This window comes from Narcine bancroftii, chromosome 7 (assembly GCF_036971445.1).
Source record: "Narcine bancroftii isolate sNarBan1 chromosome 7, sNarBan1.hap1, whole genome shotgun sequence".
NCBI classification, from domain to species: Eukaryota; Metazoa; Chordata; class Chondrichthyes; order Torpediniformes; family Narcinidae; genus Narcine; species Narcine bancroftii.
In genome coordinates this window covers 25,652,264-25,677,003 of record NC_091475.1, presented here as the reverse complement: position 1 = coordinate 25,677,003, position 24,740 = coordinate 25,652,264, and the positions used below count along the sequence as shown (strand labels likewise).

Genomic DNA, 24,740 nt, shown 5'->3' with positions numbered 1-24,740 from the left:
AGGAGGTTCTCACTAGTGCCTTACACTCCATCCACTCCCTCCTATGTACTGCAACAAATGCCACCCCCACGAAAGGATGTTCCTTTTCCCGAGGAAATCCGAATCAGAAACCACTATACCGGCATGGCTCACCGTCCCTGGCCCCGTCCTTTTGCGACGCCACGTCCGGCACTCAAAGAACGACCCCTTGGTCGACCGAGTGACTCTACTCCACGCGAACCCACATTACGCCTACGTTGAGTTCCCAGACGGGCGGGAGGACACGGTTTCGGTGCGGCACCTAGCTCAGGACGCGGTAGACCCAGCAAACCCCCCAACCCAACTCTTTATTCCCCAGGCCCCGTGCCGCAACAGAAGGACCAACAGCACCCCAACGACCTGGGCCACCCTGCCGACAACACGACTGGGGAATTGAGCGACGGAGCAGTTGCACCCGACGAGCCCGCTGGCGAAACCACTCCAGTGACCCCAATCCCGGCACCACGGCGGTCACGCCGGATGGTCAGACCCCCTGACCGCTGCAGTCCTTGACCTACCCCTTCCTTTCATTCCCTCCCTCATTTTTGTTTTTTTTCCAGGGTCAGTTCTCCAAGAAGGGGTGAATGTGATAGTACAGATCTATCACCAATGTACATAGTGTATATAGTTACTGTATCTAGACTGTGCTTACAGCGATTGGCTGAGAGCTAAGCCACACCTATTGTCTGGGCCTTAAAGGGTTGTGTTCTTTCAACGAGCTCTACAAGAATTAAGGAGTTTTTAGGTTTATTTAAATTTAAAATTTCGCTTGACCCTATGGTATTTCTATTGGGTTATATAACTCTGCATGCCAAACTGCATGAGTTTTTCAAGCTTTGTTGGGACCAAGGTAAACTGCCTCAGGATCTTCGTGATGCCACCATCATCACCCTGTACAAAAACAAAGGCGAGAAATCAGACTGCTCAAACTACAGGGGAATCACGTTGCTCTCCATTGCAGGCAAAATCTTCGCTAGGATTCTACTAAATAGAATAATACCTAGTGTCGCCGAGAATATTCTCCCAGAATCACAGTGCGGCTTTCGCGCAAACAGAGGAACTACTGACATGGTCTTTGCCCTCAGACAGCTCCAAGAAAAATGCAGAGAACAAAACAAAGGACTCTACATCACCTTTGTTGACCTCACCAAAGCCTTCGACACCGTGAGCAGGAAAGGGCTTTGGCAAATACTAGAGCGCATCGGATGTCCCCCAAAGTTCCTCAACATGATTATCCAACTGCACGAAAACCAACAAGGTCGGGTCAGATACAGCAATGAGCTCTCTGAACCCTTCTCCATTAACAATGGTGTGAAGCAAGGCTGTGTTCTCGCACCAACCCTCTTTTCAATCTTCTTCAGCATGATGCTGAACCAAGCCATGAAAGACCCCAACAATGAAGACGCTGTTTACATCCGGTACCGCACGGATGGCAGTCTCTTCAATCTGAGGCGCCTGCAAGCTCACACCAAGACACAAGAGAAACTTGTCCGTGAACTACTCTTTGCAGACGATGCCGCTTTAGTTGCCCATTCAGAGCCAGCTCTTCAGCGCTTGACGTCCTGCTTTGCGGAAACTGCCAAAATGTTTGGCCTGGAAGTCAGCCTGAAGAAAACTGAGGTCCTCCATCAGCCAGCTCCCCACCATGATTACCAGCCCCCCCACATCTCCATCGGGCACACAAAACTCAAAACGGTCAACCAGTTTACCTATCTCAGCTGCACCATTTCATCAGATGCAAGGATCGACAATGAGATAGACAACAGACTCGCCAAGGCAAATAGCGCCTTTGGAAGACTACACATAAGAGTCTGGAAAAACAACCAACTGAAAAACCTCACAAAGATAAGCGTATACAGAGCCGTTGTCATACCCACACTCCTGTTCGGCTCCGAATCATGGGTCCTCTACCGGCACCACCTACGGCTCCTAGAACGCTTCCACCAGCGTTGTCTCCGCTCCATCCTCAACATCCATTGGAGCGCTTACATCCCTAACGTCGAAGTACTCGAGATGGCAGAGGTCGACAGCATCGAGTCAACGCTGCTGAAGATCCAGCTGCGCTGGATGGGTCACGTCTCCAGAATGGAGGACCATCGCCTTCCCAAGATCGTGTTATATGGCGAGCTCTCCACTGGCCACCGTGACAGAGGTGCACCAAAGAAAAGGTACAAGGACTGCCTAAAGAAATCTCTTGGTGCCTGCCACATTGACCACCGCCAGTGGGCTGATAACGCCTCAAACCGTGCATCTTGGCGCCTCACAGTTTGGCGGGCAGCAACCTCCTTTGAAGAAGACCGCAGAGCCCACCTCACTGACAAAAGGCAAAGGAGGAAAAACCCAACACCCAACCCCAACCAACCAATTTTCCCCTGCAACCGCTGCAATCGTGTCTGCCTGTCCCGCATCGGACTTGTCAGCCACAAACGAGCCTGCAGCTGACGTGGACTTTTTACCCCCTCCATAAATCTTCGTCCGCGAAGCCAAGCCAAAGAAAAGATATAAAAATATTGAGCTTGGAATCAAAATTAGATAAGTTTCAAATTGCTTTTTTGAGATTGGCATTAGCGATGGCAAGAAAATATTTGGCAATTACTTGGAAAAATGAGACTGATTTAAGTATTCAACGGTGGCATATGGAAAAGAACATATAATTTATGTATTAATTATTCATTTTTTGTTAAAGTTTGGAGTCCATATATGAGATGTATGGGTTTGAATTTGTAATAGTTTTTTGTAAATATTATGTATCTACCTGTATTTTGATTCTGATTGTATGATTTATTTTGATCAATAAATAAAATTAAAAAAAAGTTTTCCCCTGAAAAAGCTTGGGGGGGCGGGTGGGTGGTGGACATTTTTCTTTTCTTGCCTCATCCATTATGTGCCAATATTGTGGCAGGTGCCACAATCCATATGATGGAGGGGTGTAGTCCTGTTTGTTCTTTCTTCAGCATTTTTTTTGGGGGGGGGGAAAGAGTGGTGGGTTTCATATTATGGTACCAACTAATATATTAGTAATTCATGTATTGTTAACTTTTTCTTTTTCTCTATCTTTTTTTTTCTTGTGACAGACATTCACAGGAGTCAGTTGGATTTGGAGGAGGAGGCCTGGGAGAGTGGAACGGAAAGAGATTTGGATTTAAGATAATGAATGGGAATAATACACTGAATGTTCTTAGTTTTAATGTTAATGGGATGAATAGAACAATTACAAGGAAAAAAATCTTTACTCAAAAAATGAAAGCAGATGGTGCATTTTTACAAGAGATTCATTTCACAGAAAGAACATTTAAAATTAAAAAGTGAATGGGTGGGTCAAGTGGCGGCTTCATCTTTTAATTCTAAAGCAAGAGGAGTAGCAATATTAATAAAAAGAATGTTACCAGTGAAAATTCAAGATATTATTATGGATGCTCTGGGGAGATGCATTCCGGTTCATTGTCAAATTTACTCTGAAATGTGGACACTTATATTTATGCACCAGATGTGGACGATAAAGATTTTATGGAATACATTTTTACAATAGGCAGAATCACATGAAAAGATATTAATAGGGGGCTATTTTAATTGATGTCTTGAGCCAATATTGGATAAATTAACAAAATCAGTAGTGAGAGCTAAAGTGGCAAAGATTACATTAATTTTGATGAAAGAATTAAAATTAATAGATATTTGGTGTAGGCAGAATCCTAAAGAGTGAGATTATTCTTTTTATTCATAGTCATGGCTCATTTGATAATACATTTCTTTTTGATATCAGCGCAATTACAGCGTAGAACTAATTGTGTTGAATATAAAGCTAGAATATTAATTGATCACTCTTCACATTTATTGGTATGTTGAATTTCGGAGAAAAAAGGCTCACCTGATAGGTGGAAGCTTAATACTGTGTTGCTGAAGAGTGGATTTTTAAGATTTTATAAGAAAACAAATTCAATTGTTTTTAGAAACAAATTCTAATCAGTAGACAATAAATTTATTAAATACACTTTAATAAATACACATATAATGGGAAAAATAATAAGCTATTCAGCTAAAATAAAAAGATTATATGAAAGAGACAAACCAGTTGGAACAACACATAGGAAAGTTGGAAAAGGATTTGCAGAATAAATCTTCTGAAGAAAAGACAATTAATTAATAAAAAAAACTCCAACACAATGCCACTCAGACATACAGAACTGAAAAATTAACTCAGAAAACAAAGCAGAGATATTATGAATGAGGAGAAAGAGTGCATAAAATTCTTGTGTGGCAATTGAAAGTAGAACAGGTATCAAGAACAATTAATTCAGTTTGAAGAAAGTTTGTGGATTATTACATATAAACAACAAGAAATAAATGATTAATTTAAGGAATTTTATTCTGAATTGTATCAATCGGAATCAGTTCATGATGAGAACAAGATAGATAAGTTCCTATCTCAAATAAATTTACCTCGTTTAAATGGCCAGGAGTAAAGATATTTGAATTCTCCTTTTACGGCAAGGGAAATTAGTGAGGTAATGAGTTCATTATAAAGTAATAAGTTACCAAGGGAAGATGGATTTCCAGTAGAGTTTTTGAAGAAATTTAAAGATCTCTTGATACCTCCATTTATGGAGGTGTTAAATCAAGTGTTGAAGTCACATACTCTGCCGATTCCTTTTTAACCACAATTATTACCATGATACCCAAGAAGGACCGAGATCTGTTAAAACCAGCATCATATAGACCAATTTCATTATCAAACATTGATTATAAGATAGTATCTAAAGTGTTAGCAAATAGATTGGCAAAGCATTTATTGAAGTTAATATATATGGATCAAACTGCATTTGTTAAAGATTGGTAATCTGCAGATGATGTGGCAATGCGGCAAGCTTGATTGGTTTCATACATTTAGCTCAAAAGAGGGGAAATTTGAGTGTTGCAGTGGCTTTAGATGCAGAAAAAGCAATTGATAGATAAGAATGGGGTTTCCTCTTTAAAGTTTTGAAAAAATTTGGGTTAGGATCAATATTTATAAAATGTTATACAAGAATCCTACTGTGAAGGTAGTAACTAATGGTGAAGTCTCAACAACTTTTTGGTTGACTAGATCAAGTAGACAAGGTTGTCCGTTGTCACCAGCTTTAATTATTTTAAATTAAACCTTTAGCTGAATTAATAAGACTGTTTTCAAATATAATTGGTATTAAGGTGAATCACAAAGAACATAAAATAAATTTATAGCAGATGATGCTTTGATTTATTTAACAGATCCTTTTAATGCTTTGCAACAACTTAAAGTTAGACTAAAAGAATACGGAGAAGTATCTGGTTATAAAATTATTTAGGAAAAAAGTGAAATTATGCCATTAGTAAATGGGGATTATGCACAATGCAAGAGAGTAATTGATTTTAGATGACCAGATAGAATAAAATATTCAGGTGTTCGTGTGGAACCAAAGTTAAAAAAAAACATTTAAATTAAATTATTCACTATGATTTAAAGAAAATTAGAAAATTTGGAAAGATGGAATAACTTACCTATTACTTTAATAGGTGGAGTAAATTGTGTTAAGATTAATGTTTTTCCTAGAATATAATATCACTTTCAATCAATTCCAATTGCAATTCCTCAATTTTTTTTCATGAATTAAATGCTTGTGTTAGGAAATTTTTATGAAAAGGGAAAATGGCAAAGGTTTCTTTGGAAAAAATAACATAGAAGAATGATTTAGGTTTGCAGCTCCCTAATTTTATGAATTATTATAAAGCAGCCCAGTTGTGACTTATTAATCTAATGTATTACTTAGACAAAATTCCAGCTTGGGTAAATATAGAATTTAGGGAAGCAGACTCACAAGACTTTATTTATAAATAGAATTCAAGATTGTTAATAGCGATTAGAGAAACTCCTACGATGAAACTTTTAATTGAGCTTTGGAATAAGGTTGATAAAGAAATTGGAGGAGGAGGTTTAATGTCAAGAAGAACACCCTTATTTCAAAATAGATTTATTCCATTTTCTATGGGAAAACAATTCTTAAAGATTTGGCATCATCAGGATATAAAGAAGATTCAGGATTGTTTTGAAGTGGGAAAATTTATTACTTTCAGTTGAATGAAGGAGAAGTTCCAGGTATCTGAGAACACTAAACTTTGTTATTATCAAGTTACAAAATTCTTACATGAAAAATTTGGTCAAGATCCGCTCTTGGCAGCAGAGACAAAGATGGAGTCATTGTTGTGTAATGGAAACAAAAAAAAAAATTATTTTAGTAATGTATTGGTTGTTTCAAGAGAAGGCTCGGAAAGTAGGGGTTCATAATCAAGACAAAAATGGGAAGGAGATTTGAATAAACAAATAGATTAGCGCAATTTGATTGAGTTATGTAGAGAAAGTATGAAAAGTACATTAAATGTGAGGTATAGGTTGGTAAATATAATTTTATTCATCAGTTATATTTGACACTACAAAAGCTAAATAAATTGAACTGGACCTTTTTGGATTTATTTTAAGATGTTGACAGGAAGTTGGTATATTTCTGCTTTCGACTTGGCATTTATTAGAACAAATAATGGGGGTTAAATTTCCAATATTATTTTTATTGGCTGATATTCGAGGAGTTAAACCTAAATTAAAATTGAAGATGTATCAAGTTTGTTTAAATTGCTTTAGCAATAGCCAGAAAATGTATTACTATAACTTGGAAGTTTGAATAGAGAGATAGCATGTGGAAGTTCAGAGTTGCATACCACTTGAGAAAATGACATAATTTAAGAGATAAATACCATATATTTTGGAAAATATAGTGCCCATATTAACAAAATGTGGATATGAATATTTAAATGAAATTCAGACATTTCCTTTCTCCCAAAAGTCTCGGTATATTTGAAGAAGCCTTATAGTAAGGAGTGTCCTGTTGAAGAACTCTTGTCCTATACTTTTTTTTTATTTGTAGGGGGTTGAGGGGGGGAGGGTGTTTATAGGGTGATCTTTCTTTTTTTCTTATATACACTACATGCATTTGAAATGGATTTGTAATATTGTAAAAATGTAACTTTTTGTGGTTTTAAATTTATAAATAAAATTTAAAAATGGTTGATGAAAGAAAAGCTGTGGACGCTCTCCACATGGGACTTTAGTAAGGCATTTGATATGGTCCCTCGTTGGAGGTTAGTCAGAAGGTTCACGTGCGAGGTATTCATGGTAAAGTAGTAAAACGGATTTGATAGTCGCAGGAGGGGGAGAAGCCAGAGAGTATTGGTGGATGATTGCCTTTCAGACTGGAGGCCTGTGACTAGTGTATACCTTAGGGATCAGTGCTGGGACGATTATTGCTTGCCATCTATATCAATGATCTGGATAATAATGTGGTAAATTGGGGCAGCAATTTTGCAGATGACACTAAGATTGGAGGCGTTGTGGACAGCAAAGATGGCTTTCAAAGCGAGCAGAGAGATCTGGACCAGCTGGAACAATGGGCTGAAAAATGGAAGATGGAATTTAATGCAGATGAGTGTAAGGTGTTGTATTTTAGAAAGACAAAACAAGAAAGGACATGCACGGTAAATGGAAGGCACTGAGCAGTGCAGTTGGACGGGGATCTGGGAATATAGATACATAATTCCCTGAAACTGGCGTCACAGGTGGATAGGGTTGTAAAGAGAGCTTTTGGCATATTGGCCTTCATAAATAGAAGTATTGAGTATTGGAGTTGGGATGTTATCGTAAAGTTGTATAAGACATTGGTGAGGCCAAATTTGGAGTATTGTGTGCAGTTTTGGTCACCTAATTACAGGAAAGAATGCAGAAAGGATTTACTAGAATATTGCCTGGACCCCAGGAACTGAGTAACAGGGAAATGTTAAACAGGTTAGATTTTATTCTCTGGAGCACAAAAGAATGAGGGAGATTTGATAGAGGTATTTAAAATTATGAGGGGGATAGAGAGAGGTAGGGTAGAAGCCAACCAGCGATTCCCCTGGCCGAGCACCATCAAAGACCTACAAGAATTCCTAGGGATGGTGAACTTTTATCATCATTTCCACCCAGGAGCAACCACCCTCATGCAACCCCTATTCGACCTCATCAAACTCAGCGACGAGGTGCTCCAGTAGACAGACAAAACCGTTGAAGCATTCCAGGCAATTAAAGTGGCACTAGTGGAGGCCACATCTTTGGCTAATCCTGACTCTTCCTCCCCCCTGGCCCTTACAACAGACGCATCAGACAGAGTGGTCGGTGTGGTGCTTGAGCAGTGGGTCAATGAACAGTGGCACCCCTGGACTTCTTCAGCAAACATCTCCAGATACTAGAACTCAAATACAGTGCGTTCAACTGTGAGCTGTTGGCCTTGAACCTGCCAATACGACATATCTGGTACATGTTAGAAGGAAGGGTTTTTTTCGTCTACACAGACCACAAGCCACTGACTCATGCGTTCAGGAAGGTCTCAGACCCATGGTCGGTGAGGCAACAATGACACCTCTCCTACATTTCTGAGAATTCTACGGATATTCGTCATGTCACAGGCAAATCCAACATTGTGGCCGATGCTCTGTCCAGACCAGCCATCTCTGCTATTTCAGGAGGACTTGATGTTGCTCAACTGGCCAAAGACCAGGCGGCCATCACCAGCCTGAAGGTTAGTGATTTTGGTCCTTCAACTTTACTGTGCTACATATCCATAGGCTTCCCCAGACTGATCCTTTCTGTGACCTGGCGACGGCTGGTGTTTGATTAAATTCACAGACTGTCACATTCTTCGTGCTTTCCTGCTGTCCGACGAGTTTGTGTGGCACAGCCTCCACTGTGACATAACTCTATGGGCTAAACTGCCGGTGTGCCAAAGTTCACAGACACACCAAGGTCCCTCTCCAGAGTTTCGCACCCGTGCAATGCTGGTTTGACCATATGCACGTGGACATTGCTGGCCAACTCCCTGTGAGCCAAGGTATGCGGTATTTATTCACAATAGTTGACCGTTTTACCCATTGGCTGGAAGTGATACCCCTGCCAACGTGACACAGAGACTTGTGACAGAGATTTTTTGTCCACTTGGGTCACACATCACCTCAGACCAAGGATCCCAGTTCATGTCCCCGCTCTGGTCCAACCTAGCCAAGTTCTGCGACAGCCAGTTACACCACACCATGGCCTACCATCCTCAGGTAAATGGACATCAAATGTTTTCACCAGCATCTGAAAGTAGCTCTGAAACTTCAACTACAAGGCCAAAATTGGATGGACGAACTCCCATGAGTGCTGTTGGGAATTCACACAGCATCAAAAGTCATCTACTGAGATCGTGTACGGCTCCCCGCTTACCATCCCAGGGGACATTCAAACCATCTCGGCCCACAACCCAGAGCCTTAGATGTCTTCCAGTGCTTGAGGGAACAGATGGGTGAGCCGTAACCTCCACCACCTTCCCAACATGGCTCTCCACCCTGCCACATCCCTGCAGATCTACAGTCCACTAACTTAGTTTCCGTTCATAGAGGACAGCAAGGAACACCCCTGCAATGCCCCTATGAAAGCCCATTCAAGGTGTTGCAGCATGTCACTTTTCATCCTGGACATTGGTGGGCTGCAGGACATGTTTAGCATTGATTGCCTCAAGACAATGCATTTGGACTCAGGCCAAATGAAACTATACAAATCAGAATTACTATGAGATGAGAACAAAATGGAAGAATTTTTGCAGAATGTTGAACCTCCAAGGCTGGAAGAGAGAGGAGAGAAAAGGTAACATTAGATATTCCCTTCACAAGGGAAGAAATCGAAAAGGCCCTGGGCAGCCTACAGATGGATGGAGAGGATGGATTTCCACCCGAGCTTTATGAACAATTCCCAGAGTCATTTTCAACTGCAATTATTACAACATTACCAAGAAAGACTAGGGACCTGTCATGATCATGAATATGTATGAGATGTACCGGAAGTCACGTGGTATGAGAGAGATAAGAACACAAGCAGGAGAACAAAGGAAACGGGAGAATAAAGCCACAGAGTTTACCTGATAAACTTGTGTTTAATGTTTCATTAACTTCACATTTCGGGCCACAAATGTGACATTGGCGACGAGGATGAAAGAAGCTTGAAGAAAATTAAAGACTAAACAAGATTACAGAGGATTACAGACAACTTCAAGGCATTCCTGGAGTTGCCAACATTTCTGACGACATCATAGTCCATGCACCAACGAAGGAAGAGCATGACAAACGGTTGAGGCGTGTACTATCTAGACTACAGGAGGCAGGCCTTACCGTGAATGGAAACAAGTGCCAGTTCGGTGTGTCAGAAATGGACTTCATGGGACACAGACTTACACGGAAAGGACTAAACCCTGCAGAGGCCAAGGTGAAAGCTATTCCAGAGGCACGTGCACCTCAGAACGCAACAGAGGTGAGGAGTTTCCTAGGATTGGTCAATTTTTGTGCAAAGTTCATTCCTAATTTCGCAACAGTGGCAGAACCACTAAGGAAACTAACCAGGAAAGGTGTACCATTTCATTTTGGATCTGAGCAGAAGAAAGCATTCACAGCGCTGAAGCAAAGCCTGACAGATGCAAAAACTCTTGGATATTACGATCCGGCGGCATCAACCCAAGTCATAGCGGATGCCAGCCCGGTTGGTTTAGGAGCCGTGTTGGTCCAGATGCATGATGGAGGACCAAGAATCATTGCCTATGCCAGCAGATCGTTATCAGATGTGGAAAAAAGATACTCTCAGACAGAGAAAGAAGCACTCAGACTTGTATGGGCCTGTGAGAGGTTCCATGCATATTTATACGGCATTGAATTTGAACTCATCACAGATCATAAACCATTAGAGGTGATCTATGCACCTAGATCCAAACCATGTGCCAGAATAGAGAGATGGGTACTCAGACTACAACCCTACAAATATAAAGTAATCCACATAGCAGGGAAAGCAAACACTGCAGATCCGCTGTCCAGATTGGTGAAGGATGGTGGTCCACAATCCAAGTCAGAATTGGGAACAGAAACAGAGAGCTTTGTACGCTTCGTAGCTATTCAGGCGACAGCGAAAGCTGTGACTACGAAGGAAGTCGAGAGAGAATCCGAACGTGATCCAGAACTCAGGGAAGTAAGAGAATGCATACAGAGTGGACAATGGGACAAGTGTACTCACAAGGCTTTCATTCACATTAGAGACGAACTTTGTTGCATCGGACAGTGTGTATTAAGAGGTTGCAGATTGGTGATTCCGCAAAGATTGAGACCGAAGATCGTATCCTTAGCGCATGAAGGACACCTAGGTATTGTTGGTACCAAGCAAAACCTCAGGACCAAGGTATGGTGGCCAAGTTGTGATAAAGACGCAGAGAAATTTGTTAAAACTTGTCACGGATGTCAAATCACAAGTAGGAGTAATCCGCCAGAACTGATCCGGAGTACGCAACTTCCGACAGGACCATGGATTGACGTAGCTGTTGATTTTCTTGGACCTTTACCGACGGGTGAATCAATTATGGTAGTGATAGATTACTACAGCAGATACTATGAGTACGTGGTGTTGAAGTCCACAACCACTGAAAAAACAATACAGGCGTTAGCAGAGATATTCGCAAGATATGGATTACCTGTTACATTATACTCTGACAATGGTCCACAATTCATTTCAGAGACATTTGCGGAATACATGAGGACCACAGGTATCCACCATCATAAAGTAACTCCGAAATGGCCGCAAGCCAATGGAGAAGTAGAGAGACAAAATCAGTCCACTGAAAAACGATTGAGGATTGCACACGCAGAAAGACAAAATTGGCAAGAAGCATTGCTATCTTATGTGGCTGTCTATCGAGCAACGCCTCATGCAACCACCGGAAAAAGTCCTGCAGAAGCAATTTTTGGGAGAAAAATCCGCACAAAAATGCCAGAAATAAAGGAAATCCGAGACGACCAGGAGATGAGGGACCACGATGCTGAAAAGAAAGGTGCAGCAAAGCTGTACACAGATTCGAAACGTGGAGCCAAGTACTCAGACATCATGCCAGGAGATAATGTTCTAGTGAGGCATGAAACTGGTGGTAAGCTAGACACACCTTATTACCATCAACCCTATACTGTCGTATCCAGAAGTGGCAGTATGGTGACAGTCAAGTCTCTGACTGGAGACCTGTATAGGAGAAATGTCTCAGGTGTAAAAAGGTACCAGTCCAGAGATACATCGAGCGAAGAGATTGAAAGGCCAATACGAGATGCTGAAACTGAGAGACCTGATGATGTTCCAGAGGCAGTTACCAGCACTCCTGATGAAGTGACTCGAGCGCCAGAAACACTCGAAGCCGTGGCGAGCAGTATTTCCGACGCTGAGAGTGAACAACTGAGAAGCAACGACAATATCGCAGGCAGGCCGAAACGAAACCGGAAAGTGCCCAAACGATACAAAGACTTTGTGCCATAGTTTTAATAAGAACTTTGGGACAGTATTTAATCTTATATCATAAAGTGCATGTATGAATGCTGTAGGAAGTAAACTTTATGTAGTTGAGTTATAGTATTACCATTAGTTACGATGTTTGTATGTTTCCGAGGGATATTGGTAAGTGAAGGTAAAGTTTATTTCTGATTAAAGGAGGGATGTCATGATAATGAATATGTATGAGATATACCGGAAGTCACGTGGTATGAGAGGGAGATAAGAACACAAGCAGGAGAACAAAGGAAATGGGAGAATAAAGCCACAGAGAAGTTTACCTGATAAACTTGTGTTTAAAGTTTCATTAACTTCACATTTCGGGCCACAAATGTGACAGGACCCACAAAAAACTTCATCATACAGACTAATATCCATGTTAAATGCTGATTATAGGATACTAGTAAAGCATTGGCTAATAGGTTAGGACAATACTTGCCAAAACTGATACATATGTTCTAAGCAGGATTTGTTAAAGGAAGGCATTCCTCAAATTGACCAGCAAGATTATTTAATATAACTAATATAGCTAAATAGGAACAAAATCCAAGTATTACAATCTCCCTAGACGCAGAAAAAGCACTTCACCATTTAGAATGGCCCTTTTTATTTAAAACACTGGAAAAATTTGGTACCTGTATAAGCAGAACTTATACCATAAAACATAAGCTAAAATAATAACAAATAATCAGATGGTGGTGTTGCCCTTGAGTAGATTGAGCAGACAGGGATGTGTCCTGTCCCCAGTACTTTTTATTTTAGCGATTGAACCGCTGGCAGAGATAATAAGAAGGGATCCAGAACCGGCTACATCTTTGGAAAAATATGGCTACAAAATAAATATGGATAAAAGTGAGATGATGCCATTAACAAATTTTGAATATGAAAGATACCAAAAAAGAAGTAAATTTAAATGGTAGACAGATGGAATAAAATATCTTGGAATAGCAACTGACAATAACTTGCAAAATCTGTACAAACTAAATTATGTTCCTCTTCTTTGGAGTACTGAACTACTGTCCCGAGAGATCCATTTCTGGTTTTACCACGACTGTTCACACTGCCCTACCTGTGGAGCCAATGAATGAGCTGGTACCCTTGAAATCCAAGTGTGACTGCTTCCCGGTCAGTTGAATGTGGACACTGCTCTGCCTCCTATCTCTGGATACCTCCAGCACAGAACTGTCACCGCACTCCAGGAAGGAGAGTCAGCTGGAGGTAGGCCAGTCACATGGGTCAGAAGAAACAGAATCCCAGATAGGTAACTGGTTGGAAGCAGAAAGCTTGGGGTAGCTACGTCTGTCATCTTCCCAGGTTCTCTCACTTCACACATGGTATTGGAGGACAAATGTGGACCCTGCTTGAAAAAGGGAGACAGGAACTCAGCACACACTAGTGGTGGGAAAAGTACATAAAAAATTCTGGGAGAATGAAAATAATAATTCAAGAAGTTAAGACAAATCAGCATAGACTAATTACAGAGAGTCATGCCTAATTGATGTGATAGAGGATACAGCTTGATCAGGGTGGCCCAGTTAGTACCAATCAAACACATTTGCAGCTCGGGATTTGTGAGATCAGACAAGGCAAAGTGATTCAGGAAGTCAAAACAAAAGCAAGCAAGGAGGGTGGCAAGTTGTAAAGTGAGTTGCTTTCAAAATCCTTGTCATTACCTTGCATCATGGCTTTGTTTGAAAATTTGAATGCCCAAGAGCACAGAAGTCTGCAGAAAATGACAAACTGAGCCAAACACTCACCAAACTCCCACCCACTGTAGTCATCCATGTGAGGCGATGCCTAAAGAAGGTAGCCAACAAGTTCTGTGCACGCCAGAATGTTTTACATTCTTCCATCGGCTCCATCTCCATGCTGACTTCCACAACCACGTTTCTCCACCCCTCGCTATAGATCCCTTCTCTTGCTTTAAAACATCCTTCTCCTCCTGGACACCTCCTTCTGGTCTTCTACCTCCTCTGGACCTTTATATTTCCAAATGACACCATGACATCAACCATATCGACTTCACTGCTCCCCTCATTCATTCCAATCTCACCCCCTCAGAACGCCTGGCCTTCCACTCTCTCCGCACCAATCAGAAACTCACCATCAAACCTGCAGATAAGGGTGGCCCTGTTGTGGTCTGGCACACTGACCTCTATTTGGCTGAAGCCAGACAACAACTCTCAGACACCTCTTCTTTCTTACTTCTCCAATAGGACCCCACCAAAATTCATCAAGCATCATCTTTGAACTCAACACTTCTGGTATAGCCTCCAATTTTATTCCTTCCCAACTCCATACTGCCCGTTTTTACCTCTTATCCAAGATCCACAAACCCAATAGTCTCGGCAGACCCATCGTGTCTGCGTCCTCCTGCCCCACCAAATTGGTTTTTGCTTACTGCGACTCTGTTTTGTCCCCCCGGTCCAGTCCCTCCCCACCTACTTCTGGGACACTTCACATGTCCTCCATCACTTCAACAACTTGCAAATCCCTGAACTTGATCGCCTCAAATTTACCATGGATTTCTAATCCCTATACATCTCCATTCCCCATATTGAAGACCTCAAAGCCCTTTGTTTCTTACTGGACAATAGAACCAACTAGTCCCCATCCACCATCACCCTCCCACTGGCAGAATTTGTCTTCACCATCAATAATTTCTCCTTTGACTCATCGCACTTTCTCTAGGTTAAAGGGGTAGCCATGGGCCCCAGCTATGCCTGCCTTTTTGTTGACTATGTGGAGCAATCCATACTACCAGCCTACACAGGCAAGGCCCCTCAACTCTTCCTCCACTACATTGATGACTACATTGGTGCTACCTCATGAACCCAATACTCATCGACTTCATCCACTTTGCTATCAACTTCTATCCTGACCTAAAATTCACTTGGTCCATCTCCAGCAACACTCTCCCTTTCCTCAATCTCTCTGTTTCCATCTCAGGAGACAAACTCTCTCATTGCTTTTTTTAAACTTTTTCAGGAGAGTAAGGATCATGATGCTAACTCCACGTCATCACGACACGCCCCCCCCCGAGACAAAATCTCGACAGACTTCTATAAACTCACCAACTCCCACAGCTACCTCGACTACACCTCTTCCCACCCTGTCCCCTGTAAGAATTCCATTCCATTCTCTCATCCTCCATCTCTGTCGCATCTGCACTCAGGATGAGAACTTCCATGCCAGATCATCAGAGATGTCCTCCTTCTTCAAACAACATGGCTTTCCCTCTACCACCATCAACTTGACAATGATCTGCATTTCCTCCATTACCCACACATCTGCCCCGGCCCCCTTATCCCCCCCCCCACCCACGCGCACAAGGACAGGATTCCTTTTGTCGTCACCTAACACCCCCCAAATTTCTGCATCCAACACATCCTCCTCCATTTCCGCCACCTACAATGTGATCCCACCATGAGTCACACATTCCTCTCTCCTCCCCTCTCCACTTTCCGCTGGGACCGCTCCCTCTGTGACTCCCTTATCTATTCCTCCTTTCCTATCAATCGTCCCCTTGGGACGTATCACTGTGACCACAGGAGATGCTCCACTTGCACCCACACCTCCTCCCTCAGCCCCAAAATTTCCTTCCAAATGAAGCAACATTTCATTTGTGAATCTGCAGGGATCAACTACTGCATCTGGTGCTCCCACTGTGGTCTCCTCTACATCGAAGAGACTGTACGCAGACTTGGAGATTGCTTTGTTGAGCACCTCAGCTCTGTCTGCCACAATAGTGTGGATCTCCCAGTGGCCACCCATTTCAATTCTCCATCCCAATATATATTTTGTGAATTTTTTTTTTCCTTTTTTATATCAAAAATACCACATGTATTTGGATTGTTTGAAATATTGTGATATGTTTGTTAAGTCGTTTTATATTAAATTATAAATATCTCCATTCCATTCACTTGCCGACATGTCTGTCCATGGTTTCACATACTGTTAGACTGAGACCACCTGTAAATTGGAGGAACAACAAATTCCTTATCTTCTGACTGGGCATCCTCCAACTTGATGGCATTAATACCGACTTCTCTGGCTTTCGTTAAACCCTCCCACCCCTTTGCTTCCCTTGACATCTTTCCATTCCCTGTCTCCCTTCGCACAAACATGATCAATTCTACCTCATCCCTTAGTCCCTTATCACATCCAATTAACACCTTTTGTTGGACTGGATTGCTCCCCCATTGTTTGAATTCTTCGACTTTCTGAGACATCCTGCTCCTGCCTTTTCTGAATTTTCCTTGAAGAACGGCTCAGGCCTGAAATGTTGGCAAAATATTTTTGACTTCTATAGATGTTGAGTAGACTAGCTGAGTTTCTCTAGCATTTTGTTGTTTTTACAACATCATAAAGGACCCCCCATTACCCTAGTCACAACCTCTTCTCACTGTTACCTTTGGGCTGAACTTACAGAAGCATGAAGACTAGCACCTCTCGGTTCAAGAACAGTTTCTTTCCCACAATACAAGTCAGCAACATCACAAATGGCAATGAGGAAGCGTACAGGAGGGAGTTAGATCAGCTCGATGAATGGTGTAACGACAACAACAACCTTGCGCTTAATGTTAGCAAAACCAAGGAGATAATTGTGGACTTCAGAAGGAAGTCAAGGAAACACAACCCAGTCCTCATCGAGGGCTCAGTAGTGGAGAGGGACAAGAACTTCAAATTTCTGGGTGTCAACATCTGTAAGGATGTATCTTGGAGCCTCCATGTTAATGCAATCACAAAGAAGGCGCGCCAGTGGCTATACTTTGTAAGGTGTCTGAAGAGATTCGGTATGTCACTGAAAACTCTCGAAAACTTCTACTGGTGTACTGTGGAGAGCATTCTGGCTGGTTACATCACTGCCTGATACGGAGGCACCCACTCTCAGGACAAAAATGAACTCAAGCGGTGACATCACAGGCACCAGATTTCTCTCCATCGAGGTGATATCTTAAAAAAGCAGCTTCTATCCTCAAAGACTCCCACCCCCCAGGCCATAACCTCTTCCCTCTCCTGCCATCGGGAAAAAAGTACAAGAACCTAAAGACAAGCACTCAACGGCACAAGGACAGCTTCTTCCCTGCTGTCAACAGATTCCTCAATAATTATTGAACCAAAGGCACTGCCTTATCTTTAGTACACTATTATTATTTTTTTTATATAGTAATGTTGTAAGATGGTTATAATATGAACGTTTGCACTGTGATGCTGCCACAAAACACCAAATTTCATGACTTGTTCATAACAATAAATTCTGATTCTACCCTCACCAAAAACTACTGTGGGACCACCAAAAAATTTACCAACACAAATGAAACATCACATTTTTTCTTGCACTAAATGCAACTATGAGTATTTATTAGTCATCTGTGAATCCCTTGATATTTATCATCTTTTTCTTTCTTGGCATATCGTGGTAACAATTTATACCTTTGCAGTTGATGCATCTGTGTGGCTGCAACCAGGAAGAACTTTGGTGCTTCTGTACATTGTACTGATCTATATGATAATAACCTCTCATATCATCTCATCTGCAAGGTTTTGAAGTTTTCATGAATATCTTACCCCACCAAGAACCCCTGCTTCTTCAAATGATGCTACAAAGGGAGTGCAGGAATTCAGATGTGCACCACCTTTACTTCCAGTGACCTGCAAGGACTCACTGAACATCATCAATCCTCAACAACTGGAGAGCAGACCTCTGGGACAAATCAAGCACCACTGGATAACTTGTTAACACTGCCCAACAGAAATTGATTGCACAGTACATGTATCTTTTTCTGAGATTACTTACCCTTGTCCCCAGGAATCTCTGGGAAAAAGATAATTTCTCAGGAGAGGGTTCACAGAGCAACCAAATTACTGAGGACACCACGAGTCCTCACTAAAACGTCAGTCATGTTAGAAGCTCACCTTTAGCTTGGATCCGTGCGGTATAGGGGATGAACCATCAGCTTTGGGGGGGATGTACAGCTCCCATTTTCCATAGGGCAACAATTTGTAATGATGTGAAGAAACATCCCAATTATCTGGAGGAAAAAGACAAGAGTATAACAATCGCATCCTGCTTGTTACTTGTGAATGATTATTGAGGCAGGTAACACCATGGTAAACCTCTCCTGTCCCCTTTCCAAAGCTTCCATATCATTTCTGAAATGGGGTGACCAGAAATGCACACAATATTCCACGTGTGTCCGAACCAACTTTTTTTTATTGCTGTAACATGATCTCTTTACTTTTATACACTATGTCCCACCCAATGCAGCCAAGCATCCCATGATCCTTCTTTACCGTCTTTACTCTCAGGAGGATAGGATTCTGAATTCACAGATACCTTTGAACAACAATGCTCTTGAGTCTAAAACAACCATTTTTAACCTTTTCTTCCACCCCCGCAAGGACACTGCTCGAAGTTTATGGCCCCTCTTCCCTGTGAGCCAGTCAAGTTGTGGCTTCTTCTGTACTTCTCTCCTTTTTTTTTCTTTGGCTAGGCTTCGCGGACGAAGATTTATGGAGGGGGTAAAAAGTCCACGTCAGCTACAGGCTCGTTTGTGGCTGACAAGTCCGATGCGGGACAGGCAGACACGATTGCAGCGGTTGCAAGGGAAAATTGGTTGGTTGGGGTTGGGTGTTGGGTTTTTCCTCCTTTGCCTTTTGTCAGTGAGGTGGGCTCTGCGGTCTTCTTCAAAGGAGGTTGCTGCTCGCCAAACTGTGAGGCGCCAAGATGCACGGTTTGAGGCGTTATCAGCCCACTGGCGGTGGTTAATGTGGCAGGCACCAAGAGATTTCTTTCGGCAGTCCTTGTACCTTTTCTTTGGTGCACCTCTGTCACGGTGGCCAGTGGAGAGCTCGCCATATAACACGATCTTGGGAAGGCGATGGTCCTCCATTCTGGAGATGTGACCCATCCAGCGCAGCTGGATCTTCAGCAGCGTGGACTCGATGCTGTCGACCTCTGCCATCTCGAGTACTTCGACGTTAGGGGTGTAAGCGCTCCAATGGATGTTGAGGATGGAGCGGAGACAACGCTGGTGGAAGCGTTCTAGGAGCCGTAGGTGGTGCCGGTAGAGGACCCATGATTCGGAGCCGAACAGGAGTGTGGGTATGACAACGGCTCTGTATACGCTTATCTTTGTGAGGTTTTTCAGTTGGTTGTTTTTCCAGACTCTTTTGTGTAGTCTTCCAAAGGCGCTATTTGCCTTGGCGAGTCTGTTGTCTATCTCATTGTCGATCCTTGCATCTGATGAAATGGTGCAGCCGAGATAGGTAAACTGGTTGACCGTTTTGAGTTTTGTGTGCCCGATGGAGATGTGGGGGGGCTGGTAGACATGGTGGGGAGCTGGCTGATGGAGGACCTCAGTTTTCTTCAGGCTGACTTCCAGGCCAAACATTTTGGCAGTTTCCGCAAAGCAGGACGTCAAGCGCTGAATAGCTGGCTCTGAATGGGCAACTAAAGCGGCATCATCTGCAAAGAGTAGTTCACGGACAAGTTTCTCTTGTGTCTTGGTGTGAGCTTGCAGGCGCCTCAGATTGAAGAGACTGCCATCCGTGCGGTACCGGATGTAAACAGCGTCTTCATTGTTGGGGTCTTTCATGGCTTGGTTCAGCATCATGCTGAAGAAGATTGAAAAGAGGGTTGGTGCGAGAACACAGCCTTGCTTCACGCCATTGTTAATGGAGAAGGGTTCAGAGAGCTCATTGCTGTATCTGACCCGACCTTGTTGGTTTTCGTGCAGTTGGATAATCATGTTGAGGAACTTTGGGGGACATCCGATGCGCTCTAGTATTTGCCAAAGCCCTTTCCTGCTCACGGTGTCGAAGGCTTTGGTGAGGTCAACAAAGGTGATGTAGAGTCCTTTGTTTTGTTCTCTGCACTTTTCTTGGAGCTGTCTGAGGGCAAAGACCATGTCAGTGGTTCCTCTGTTTGCGCGAAAGCCGCACTGTGATTCTGGGAGAATATTCTCGGCGACACTAGGTATTATTCTATTTAGTAGAATCCTAGCGAAGATTTTGCCTGCAATGGAGAGCAACGTGATTCCCCTGTAGTTTGAGCAGTCTGATTTCTTGCCTTTGTTTTTGTACAGGGTGATGATGGTGGCATCACGAAGATCCTGAGGCAGTTTACCTTGGTCCCAACAAAGCTTGAAAAACTCATGCAGTTTGGCATGCAGAGTTTTGCCGCCAGCCTTCCAGACTTCTGCCCACCAGGCTCACCTTACAAAGCCGTCCTGTCCAGAGAAGAAACAAGCCTTCCGTCGCGCATGCAGCCATCTTCAGCGCAAACTCCGGGAGATCCAAAATGAGTGGTGGACTAGCCTCGCCAAACGAACCCAGCTCAGCGCGGACATTGGGGACTTCAGGGGTTTCTACGAGGCTCTAAAGGCTGTGTACGGCCCCTCACCCCAAGTCCAAAGCCCGCTGCGCAGCTCAGACGGCAAAGTCCTCCTCAGCGACAAGATCTCCATCCTCAACCGATGGTCAGAACACTTCCAATCTCTTTTCAGTGCCAACCGCTCAGTCCAAGATTCCGCCCTGCTCCAGCTCCCTCAACAGCCCCTAAGGCTAGAGCTGGATGAGGTTCCCACCCCGGATGAGACATATAAGGCAATCGAACAACTGAAAAGTGGCAAAGCAGCAGGTATGGATGGAATCCCCCCAAACTTCTCTCCTATCGGCTACATAACAACATTAAAAATATTATGTTACATGAGGCAAAAAGAAAACAAGGGTTTTAATTAAATGGCTGTAGCCTCCAGGGGGATGACAGGGCCTCTGTTGAGAATGGCTAGTTGAAAAAGTTTGACCATTAACTTTCCCAAACATTTAACCTTCCAAAGTGCAGTGAAGAGACACAGTCATGGAATTAGTCATACACAATAAAACAGGTTTTTCAGCCCAATTCATCCATGCTAAACACGTTGTCATTGTGGGCTTGCATTTGGCCCATGTCCTTCAAAGCCCTTTCTGCCCTATTATCTTTTAAATGCTGTTATGCCTGTTTGTGCAATTTCCTCTGGCAGCTCGTTCCAGACACAGAAAATGTTGTTTCTCAAGTTCCCCTTGCACCTTAACACCCTCTAGTTCAAGAATCATCTAGCCTGGGAAAAAGACCATCTTTGTTCCTCATCCACCCCAACACCACCTCAATTCTTTCTCCATTACATTGATGACTGTATTAGGGCTGCTTCCTGCACCCGCGCACAACTTGTAAATTTCATTAACTTTGCTCCTAACCTCAACCCGGTCTGAAATTCACAGGCAATTTTTGACACTTCCCTTTCTTGTTCAATATCTCAGGAGACAAGCTCCAATCCAATGGCTCCCAATTATAGAGAACATAGAACACTACAGCACAGTACAGGCCCTTTGGCCTTGATGTTGTGCCGACCCATAAATTTCTTAAAAACCTCACTACCCTGTAACCCTCTATTTTTCTTTCATCCATGTGCCTGTCTAAGAGTCTCTTAAGTGCCACGAATGTTTCCGCCTCCATCACCATCCTTGGCAAGGTATTCTAGGCACCCACAATTCTTTGTGTAAAAAAAATTACCCTTGTGGTCTCCCCTAAACTTCCCTCCCTTCACTTTGTATTCATGTCCTCTGGTGTTTGCTATTCCGGCCCTGAGAAACAAGCACTGGCTTCCACACTATCAATGCCTCTCATAATATCCTCTTATCCTTCTATGCTCCAAAGAAAGAAGCCCCAGCTCTGCTAACCATGCTTTATAAGACTTATTTTTCAATCCAAGTAACATCTTGGTAAATCCCCTCTGCACCTTCTCCATTGCTTCCACATTCTTCCTGTAATGAGGTGACCAGATATTTTCATATTATGAAGAGTATGAATAAAGTGAAAGGTCAGTCTGTGTTGTTCTGTGTTGTGTGACCCTGACTGAACCATGGAAGCACAAATGGAAGGGGAATAAAATTCACATCATTCTCCTCCAACGGTACATCATTAATACACATAGAGCAGTTGCAGGGACTTGTTTCTCTGCGCGTATACTATCTGACCCACAGAATCCTTCCAGCTTCTCAGTGTTTCCTCGAGAGTCAAGCACCTGCAGTACGTGTCCGCAGCATTTACCAATTCCACGTTAATCCTTTGCTGGAAATCCTTTCCCCACCTGGAAGAGGATTGTACACAAGGGCAAAAAACTGTATTAGCCCTTTCTTGTACACAAGAACATAATAAACAGGAGCAGGAGTAGTCTGTCTGGGTAATCGAGCCTGCTCCGCCATTCAATAAGATCACGGCTGATCTGGCCATGGACTTGGCTCCACCTATCCGTCTGCTTCCCTCAATCCCACTATAATTCAAAAACCTAGCTATTTGCATCTTAAATCTATTTAATGAAGCCGCCTCTACTGAATTTCACAGATTCACTGCTCTCTGGGAGAGCACCCCAGAATCTTGAGGCTGTGTCCCCCAGTTCTAGTTTCACTGACCAGTGGAAACAGCCTCCCTGCTTCTGTAGTAAGTTCCTTTCATAATGTTATATGTTGATAAGATCCCCCTTATCTTCCTAAACTCCAATAACACCAACCCATATATGCATGATACCTTCACACCTCTAATTACATTGCAACTCCACTTGCAAGTGTTTCCAAGGTAATATCTGATTCTGTGTATTGAAAGATCATTGTGAGCTGAGTTTCTGCTTTGTCCCACCAGTGCTAACCCCCACCACCACCCCTAAAGAAAACAGATCTGACTACAATTTGAGCTGCTACAGCAATTTTCCAAAATTACAGCAACTGTGCAGCGAAAACTGTTCACATGATGAAGATGGATTTACAAAAACACAGCACTCATCAGGATTGAGGAAAAGAACATTACTTCCATTAAATCAATTTGACCATGGCGAGTGTGGAATCAGTACATGGATCTTAAAGGAAACAGCACTCCAAATCTCCAGGGACATTTATGACAAGACTTTTCACCCATGTTTGTCAGAACAGTTTTCTTTTCACAAGGGGCATACAGCCCTGCAGTTTGCAATGTGATGGAGCACCTCCTGCCACCGATTCCCTCCCTAAGATGGCTGCCAAGGGAATAAGTGCCAGATATACATGTGGATTTGTTAAATTTTGTGGACCAATTTTTAGGGAAAAATTTAGTGGGTCAACGATTGCATGCAATACTACTTTTAACCACAGTGAGTACCTATGTCATTTGAGGCATCAGGAAGTCAGAAGGGTGGGTGGTTGGGACCAGGTGGGAAGTCTGTGGTCAGGGTGTCGGGAGCTCCAGCGGGCGGGTGGCTGAGGCCAAGAAGTAAGTCCACAGCTGGGGTGTCAGGAGCTCCAGTGGGCAGGCGGCTGGGCCAAAAAGAGGGGGGATCGACTATAACACGAGTATATATGGTATTGAAGCTTGATACCTCCCTCTGAAGCTGGCTCTCTTTGCCAATACATTGCAAGGCTGCTTGATGAGTTACCTTCACAGGAGAAGGAATGATGACGTTAAAAAAAATCCAAAAAAAAGCAAAAACAGCCATTCAGCCCAAAGTGCTGGTTTCCTCTGTCAGGAAAGTATTTGTACTGTTTATAGCACGGCTATACAAGAGCAGCACCAGATGGTGAGAAATGAGATGTCAGCCCAGTGAAGCAAAATAAGTAAAACCAGCTTCAGAATGAAGCAGGTGGAGTCATGTCATCCCAACCTCGCTTTCAAATTGGCACCAAAATAGGACCTTTCAAGTGCAACAGTGTGTATGGAACTGGAGGAAATAGCAGAGTTACTTAATGAATACTATACTTCAGTTTTCACTATGGAAAAGGATTTTGATGATTGTAGTGATGACTTGCAACAGACTGAAAACCTTGAGCATGTAGATATTATGAGAGAGGACGTGCTGGAGATTTTGGAAAGCTTCAAGTTGGATATGCCACCAGGACTGGATGAGATGTACCCCAAGCTACTGTGGGAGGTGAGGGAGGAGATTGCTGAACCTCTGGCATTGATCTTTGAATCATCAATGGGGACAGCAGAGGTTCCAGAGGATTATGAATGCTGTCCCTTTATTTAAGAAAGGGAGTAGAGATAGCCCAGGAAATTATAGACCAGTGAGTCTTACTTCAGTGGTTGGTAAGTTGATGGAGAATATCCTGAGAGGCAGGATTTATGAACATTTGAAGAGGAATATATGATTAGGAATAGTCAGCAAGGCTTTGTCAAGGGCAGGTCATGCCTTACGAGCCTGATTGAATTTTTTGGAGGATGTGCCTAAACACACTGAAGAAGGAAGAGCAGAAGATGTAGCATCTATGGATTTTGGTAAGGCATTTGATA

At 42.9% G+C, this 24,740-nt stretch overlaps 1 protein-coding gene across 7 annotated transcripts in view; it reads right to left on the bottom strand.

Moving 5' to 3' along the window:
* Positions 1 to 24,740, bottom strand: part of LOC138738609 (1,4-alpha-glucan-branching enzyme-like) — a 269,596-nt gene that overhangs the window by 151,971 nt on the left and 92,885 nt on the right. For 6 of the 7 annotated variants that reach the window (XM_069889167.1, XM_069889171.1, XM_069889172.1 and 3 more), the window contains exon 3: positions 18,359 to 18,474. The exons of the other annotated variant lie outside the window; for it this stretch is intronic. In XM_069889167.1, the coding sequence (XP_069745268.1) occupies positions 18,359 to 18,474 (116 nt within the window). The remainder of the gene's footprint in view (positions 1 to 18,358; positions 18,475 to 24,740) is intronic. 7 annotated transcript variants of the gene reach the window in all.